General features: G+C 44.5%; 1 protein-coding gene across 9 annotated transcripts in view; it reads right to left on the bottom strand.

Annotated features, from left to right (window-relative positions):
- Window positions 1-1,554: 1,554 nt before the first annotated feature.
- NWD1 (NACHT and WD repeat domain containing 1) overlaps window positions 1,555-7,408 on the bottom strand; it is a 95,476-nt gene continuing 89,622 nt past the window's right edge. For 6 of the 9 annotated variants that reach the window (XM_055239132.2, XM_055239135.2, XM_055239134.2 and 3 more), the window contains 2 exons: window positions 6,583-6,688; window positions 1,555-4,416 (listed from right to left, as the gene is read on the bottom strand). In XM_055239132.2, the coding sequence (XP_055095107.1) occupies window positions 4,115-4,416; window positions 6,583-6,688 (408 nt within the window). In that variant the 3' untranslated portion in view covers window positions 1,555-4,114. The remainder of the gene's footprint in view (window positions 4,417-6,582; window positions 6,689-7,408) is intronic. The other 3 variants (XM_055239139.2, XM_055239138.2, XM_055239136.2) reach the window with 3 other exon arrangements.

Here is a 7,408-nt window from a genome sequence, read left to right as displayed (position 1 = left end):
CCGGGAGGCAGAGTTTGCAGTGAGCTGAGATCGCACCATTGCACTCCAGCCTGGGCAACAAGAGCAAAACTCCATCTCAAAAAAAAAAAAAACCAGAAAAATTGTCTTTTTTTGTGATAAGGATGCGTCAATGTGAGTTCATCCATTGTAACAAATGCACCACTCTGCGTTTGTTAGAATGAGGGATGTTGATGGAGGAGGCTGTGCAGGAGGCGGGCATGGGGTAGATGGGAAATCTCTGCACCTTCCACTTAATTTTGCTGTGAACCTAAAACTACTCTAAAAAAAGAGCCTATATAAGAAATTTTACCTTAAATTTAATCAAGCTTTAAGACCAAGGGTAGGCATATATACATAAGTATATATGTGTGTGTATATATATATATATATATGTATGTGTATATATGTGTGTGTGTGTGTATATATATGTGTATGTATATACACATATATATATTTGGTAAATATATATATATTTTGGTAAAGGGCCAGATTAGAAATATTTCTGATGGCCAGGCGCCATGGAATCCCAACACACTGGTGGGATCACTTGAGCCCAGGAGTTGGAGACCAGCCTGGGCAATAAAGTGAGAACCCCTCTCTGCAATAAATTTAAAAATTAACCAGGTGTGGTGGTGCACACCTGTAGTTTCAGCTACTTGGGAGGCTGAGGCAGGAGGATCACTTGAGCTCAGAAGTTCAAGGCTGCAGTGACCCATGATCACACCACTGCACTCCAGCCTGGGTGACAGAGAAAGACCCTGTCTGAAAAATAAAAAAGATATTAACTAACAATTAGTAATTCTCATAGGTGTGTGTGCTTATGTAGGAATATGACCTTCCTCAGACCTCCATTGGGAGGCCAAGGGAGCACAGATCACTTGAGGTCAGGAGTTCAAGACCAGCCTGACCAACATGGCAAAACCTCGTCTCTACAAAAAATACAAAAATTAGCTGGGCGTGGTGGCCTGTAGTCCCAGCTACTCAGGACGCTGAGTCAGGAGAATCGCTTGAACCCAGGAGTCAGAGACTGCAATGAGCCGAGATCGTACCATTGCACTCTAGTCTGGCAACAGAGCAAGACCTTGTCCAAAAAAAAAAAAAAAAAGATAACAAAATATTATTTGTCTTCCAAAAGAAAAGAAAATAAGAAAAAAAAAGAGAAAATATTATTCATTGTGATTGCTGAGCTTTTGGCAACCCTTAATTTTTTTTTTTTTTTTTTTTTTTTTTTTTTTGAGACACAGTCTCACTCTCTTGCCCAGGCTAGAGTGCAGTGGTGCAATCATAGCTCACTACAGCCTTGATCGCCTGGGCTCAAGTGATCCTCCCACCTTGGCCTCCTGAGTAGCTAGGACTGCAGGTGTGAACCACCATGCCCAGCTAATTAAAAAAACTTTTTTTTTTGGAGAGACGGGGTCTCAAACTCCTGGGCTGAAGTGATCCTCCTGCCTTGGCCTCTCAAAGTCAAGCATTGATCAGCCAACTGTCAACCTTTCTTAGCAACCAAACTCAAACTCTTTCTCTAATAAATAAACACTGAAAAAACTCCCAATATAAGCAATAATTTGTTGTAGCATTTTATTAGTAAGAAGTTATTTCCAATGTTTAAATTAGGATTTATCTACAAAACAATCAATTCTCACTGAGGCTGTTGAGATGGACACAGACATTTAAAATCAGAATTTTATTTTAAATAAAAATGGCAAAGAGTAGCTAATTTTTTCAGGGGCTCTCTTTGCAATTTAAGTGGGCTCTTCAGTTAAATGAAAATAGCAGAAGAATCCTAAATTATTAGGTTGATGCAAAATTAATTGTGGTTTTTGCCAGTACTTTTTTTTTTTTTTTTTTTGGAGACAGAGTCTCACTCTGTCACTCGTGCCGGAGTGCAGTGGTGTGATCTCGGCTCGCTGCAACCTCTGCCTCCTGGGTTCAAGACGTTCTCTTGCCTCAGCCTCCCAGGTAGCTGGAATTGCAGGTGTACACCACCACACCAGGCTAACTTTTGTATTTTTAGTAGAGACAGGGTTTCACCATGTTGACCAGGCTGCTCTTGAACACCTGGCCTCAAGTGATCCACTCACCTCAGCCTCCCAAAGTGCTGGGATTACAGGCATGAGCCACCAAAGCTTTTGCCATTATTATTATTATTATGAGATGGACTCTTGCTCTGTCACCCAGGCTGGAGTGCAGTGGCACAATCTCGGCTCACTGCAACCTCCACCTCCCAGATTCAAGCGATTCTCCTGACTCAGCCTCCTGAGTAACTGAGATTACAGGCGCTCACCACCATGCCTGGCTAATTTTTGTATTTTTAGTAGAGATGGGGTTTCACCATGTTGTCCAGGCTGGTCTCAAACTCCTGACCTCAGGTGATCCGCCTGCCTCGGCCTTCCAAAGTGCTGGGACCACAGGCATGAGCCACCTTGCCCGGCCGGTTTTTGCCATTATTTTTAATATTTTTAATGGCAAAAACCACAGTTACTTTTTGTACCGACCTTAGTAATCTTCAACACCTTAAAAGCTGCTGCCCAATACATCCAAGCATACATCTTAAAATTACAGTTTAAAATATTTTTAAATGAAATTTGACACTAACATTTGCAGAACTGCCAAAACCTGCCTTGGAAAACTGGTTTGGAAAACGGATGAATGAGACAGCAGTAGGGTCTTGTTCGGCTCAAAAGCCTCTGTTTCTACGGTTGCTTTTATTGAGACTCTGCCGGGAATTCCACAGAGGGGAGAAGGGATAGCCACCTTGAAGATTTAGACTCTCCTAGCATTAAAGTAAAAGCCTGAGAAGACTGAGAAGGGCTTTTAGAAGGCTGTGGGCAAAGAAGAAAGATCCACTTAAGTGGAATGAAAACAGTTTGACTGTTGAACTTGCACAAGGCAGATGGTTCAAAAGCAAAGCAGGGAGAGATCATCAGCTCTTTCTACTTCCAAGAGCCTCCAGTTTTTAAGATTAAAAACCCACATCTTTATCCCAAAAGTTTGGGAGCCAGGGAATAGAGAAGGATGAACTATAACATGTTGATTGTTTTACTGCCAGCTTGAGTCCTGAACTCAGCTCATTAACCAAAGACACACATGCCAAATGCGCTATAGATACAAATTCAACCAATCGCCAACTTTAAAAGTCAGAACATTTTTTGCATAAAAGTCTGGATTTCTGGCTTTGCTTATTACAACTGGAAGCACTGACAGCAGTGGGCTGGTTTGGCCATGGTGATTCTGGGCTAGAGTCAGGCTGCTCATATCCACCCTAGACACAATCTCTGCCTTCAACATATCCAGTCTCCGTCTCTCCCTGCTGCTCACCCAGGTGCACGGAAGTATCTAGATTAGTCACTAGCTCCTGTGAACATTTGAGTGTGGTGCCTGTGGAAGTGACGGTTGTGCTCTGCAGACTGAAATTGGAGTGAGGTCTAACAGGAATGGGACAGAAGGCTCACTCTCAGAGCTCTTGCACCTTGGACTTGTGACCTGAATCAAATCATAACTACTTCCACAAGGTTCAGTTTCCTCATCTGTAAAATAGATGCAGAAACTCCTGCCCTCCCTAAAGTATGGGTTGTGATGAGGATCAGATGACAGCATCTAAAGCTTTATAAACTGTGAAGTTCTGTGGTCCACATCAGTGGTTTGCTGTATCTCACATTTATCCATTCCTCCTTCATCTGGTACCAGAACTCCAGTTTGCATCTCAGGAATAATCTCTTCTATTCTCAGTCCCAGTGGTGGACATTGGGTCAGTCCAGCTGATTGGAGCTCTGCATTCTCCCAGATACAACAGTTGGTTTAGGGCTAGGTGTATGGGCCAATTGGGACCAATAGAGTTGAGGCTAGGACTGTTGGGAAAGAGAAGCTCTCTTTTCTATTGAAATTGGAGACAGCAGCATATTGGCCACCATATTGCTAACCTGGGGGTGGTAAGTCTGAGAATGAAAATGAAAAAGAGGAAAGAAGAATGGAAAGATGAGAAAAGGCAAGGTCTGGGTCACATAATCTGAAGCCATGGGCCCAGATATACACCAGCAAACATGTTCTTTTTGCTTTAACCAGATTAAATGGGATTAACTCATTGGAGTCCCATATCCCCACAGGTTTTTTTTTTTTACACTATCAGGCAGACTTGTGAGCATTTGTTTGATTTGGTTTCATTTCCCTGGACACTCTCTGACTCCAAGTCCTGGGGAGCTCCTGCAGCTGCAACTAGCTCCTCTCTCTGCCTGGATTTGACCATCCACACTGCCTTCTTGAAGTTCTTAAGAGAGTCCTGAGGCAAGGCTCTTGCTGAAAGGCACTGGAAACGCTCTTGGATCAGATAACCGTGCCTGGTGGGGGCAATGAAGCCACCAGTGGTTGGGATGATTCTGTTTACCACAGCATGGACAAACTGTACCGTCAGCAGGGTGCCTGTAAGGGTGAAGAGAAGGACACAAATGAGAAAAATTGGGTGTAGAGGTCCAATCCTACACATTCTAGAGTTGGCTGCATGGAATAAAATTCCCGCTATGCCCTCTACTAACTTTGGCATGACATTTATTAGGCCAAAGAGTCCCTCTATGATAACAGAACCTACACCTGCTCAGGGCGATTTTTAAGATTGAAAGGCATCATGCAGGTCATGTGTTTAGTGTAGGTTTTTGGCCCAGAGTAAGCTCAGTAAATATTATTGTTGAAGGAGAAGTAAGAGAGATGTTGAACTGGCCCAGGATGGGCTTTTAAGGCCACAATCCTCAACCTTCAGCTTCTGAGCCATCTGTAACTTTATACCGGTTATATATATCTTTGCTACAGCACATTATACTACAATTATAGTGTTATAGTTTACTATGTATCAGATTACAGTGTATTCAACTACAATGTATTAGGCTCCACCTGATATTTATTCCCTTGTTTTGTGACCTTGGGCAAGTCTCCTAATCTCTCTGATCCTCAGCTTCTTCATTGTCAAACAAGGATAGCAATGATACTTATCTCCTACCAGTGTCATAAGGGTTCAAAGAGGTAATACACAATGAGTGCCTTTTCTATAGGAGACAGTGTAAGAAAGTGACAAAGGTGTACTGAAATCAGGCAGGTCAGCTTCAAACCTAAGCCTACTAGTTACTCACTGTGTGACCTTGGGCAAGTCTGCCAGCCTCTCAGAGCCTCAGTTTTTGCTCTGTAAATGGGATTGAGTGTTGAGAGAGTTAAATGACTTAAGGACAGTACCCAGTATACAATAAATGTTAACTCATTTTTTTTTTTGACAGGGTCTCACTCTGTTGCCCAGGCTGGAGTGCAGTGGTGCTATCATGGCTCACTGCAGCCTCAATCTCCCACGCCTCGACCTCCCATGATCACTTTATCCTCCTGAGTAGCTGGGACTACAAACATGTACCACCATGCCTGGATAATTTTTAATTTTTTTTTTTTTGTAGAGACAGAGTCTTGCTATGTTGTCCAGACTAGCCTTGAACTCCTGGCCTCAAGCAATCCTCCTACATCGGCCTCCCAAACTGCTGGGATTGCAGGCTTGAGCCATTGCACACAGCCAATGTTAACTCTTGCTAAGACCTTAGCATAATACTGAACAGACCAAGAGACATGGTGTTTTCAAAGTGGTTGGTCTTAAAACAGGCTGCTTCTGGCCAGGCGTGGTGGCTCACACCTCTAATCCCAGCACTTTGGGAGGCCGAGGTGGGTGGATCACCCAAGGTCAGGAGTTTAAGACCAGCCTGGTCAACATGGTGAAACCCCACCTCTACTCAAAATACAAAAATTAGCTGGGTGTGGTGGTGGGTGCCTGTAATCCCAGCTACTTGGGAGGCTGAGGCAGGAGAATCACTTGAACCTGGGAGGCAGAGACTGCAGTGAGCTGAGATTGCACCACTGCACTCCAGCCTGGGTGACAGAGCGAGACTCCATCTCAAAAACAAAAAACAGAAAACAAAAACAGGCTGCTTCTAACATCTATAAGGCCTGGGGGCAAAGAATGAAATAAGACCGACATCCTAGAAGACCCAATATATAAACACTGCAATTCTAAGGAATAAACTATTAAATAGAATATGCTGTGTCCTCTTATATTGGTGAAGGAACCTTCACAAACACCTGGAAGGCTGGGAACAGATTGAGAATTCTTGGGCTCTCGGAGTTCTATGCTGGAATGTAGTGATGTAACCAGCCCCCGCTGGGCTCGTTACTAGTGTGACTTGATCCTCTTCTCTTCTCACGCTTCTCAGCTCCATCTCACAACCAGCTCAGACACCCAAACTCCATCCATACCACCCCGTGGCTACTCCTGAGCCCAGAAGTGCACACACCAGGAGGAGTCTATCCTCAGAAGGATGGCTGTATGCAGGAAGCCTGTGCATGCCCTAATGAAAACTCAAGGGAGGGAGTTCTCAAACTCCAGAGCATGGGTCTAGAAGAGGGATTGCGGGCCCTTTGCCTTTGCCTGCAGACACCTTCCTAAAAGCTAGGGGATGCAGCTAGAGGTGGCCAGAGCAGGGCCCTGTAATACCCAGGACCCAGATCAGAGCCTTTTCTCTCCAGATCGAAGCCCAATACTCCCCTAAAAGCAAAATGACTCACCATCCAGTACACTCCAAACAAGTATAGAGCGATCCTTTAAGCCCACGTACACGTACTTGTCATCCTTGGAGAAGCAAGCACATTGGACCCCTCTGCAGTAAGAACTCTGTTGAAAACAGACAATATGATCTCTCTTTTTCTTGGGTTTTTTGGTTATTTGTTTCTTTGTTTGTTTTTGAGATGGAGTTTCACTCTTGGTGCCCAGGCTGGAGTGCAGTGGTGTGATCTTGGCTCACTGCAACCTCCGCCTCCCAGGTTCAAGTGATTCTCCTGCCTCAGCCTCCTGAGTAGCTAGGATTACAGGCATGAGCCACCATGCCCGGCTAATTTTTGTATTTTGAGTACAGACGGAGTTTCATCATGTTGGCCAGGCTGGTCTCCAACACCTCACCTCAGATGATCCACTAGCCTTGGTCTCCCAAAGTGCTAGGATTACAGGTGTGAACCACCATGCCCGACCCAGACAATATGATCTTGATTCCAAACTGAAAGATACCCAGCAAACCAGCCCCAGGCAACCAGGTCTTTTTTTGTTTTTGAACAGGTCTGACCCAGGATAGAGTGCAGTGATGCCATCTTGGCTTGACTGAAACCTCCGCCTCCTGGGTTCAAGCTATCCTCCTGCCTCAACCTCTCGAGTAGCTGGGATTACAGGTGTGTGCTACCACACCTGGCTAATTTTTGTATTTTTAGTAGAGATGGGGTTTCACCATGTTGCCCAGGCTGGTCTCGAACTGACCTCAAGTGATCTGTCTGCCTCAGCCTCCCAAAGTGCTGGGATTACAGGCATGAGCCACTGTGCCCATTTTTTGTTTGTTTGTTTGTT

Source organism: Symphalangus syndactylus, chromosome 13, assembly GCF_028878055.3.
Source record: "Symphalangus syndactylus isolate Jambi chromosome 13, NHGRI_mSymSyn1-v2.1_pri, whole genome shotgun sequence".
Taxonomy (NCBI): Eukaryota; Metazoa; Chordata; class Mammalia; order Primates; family Hylobatidae; genus Symphalangus; species Symphalangus syndactylus.
This window is presented reverse-complemented; position numbering and strand designations above follow the sequence as displayed.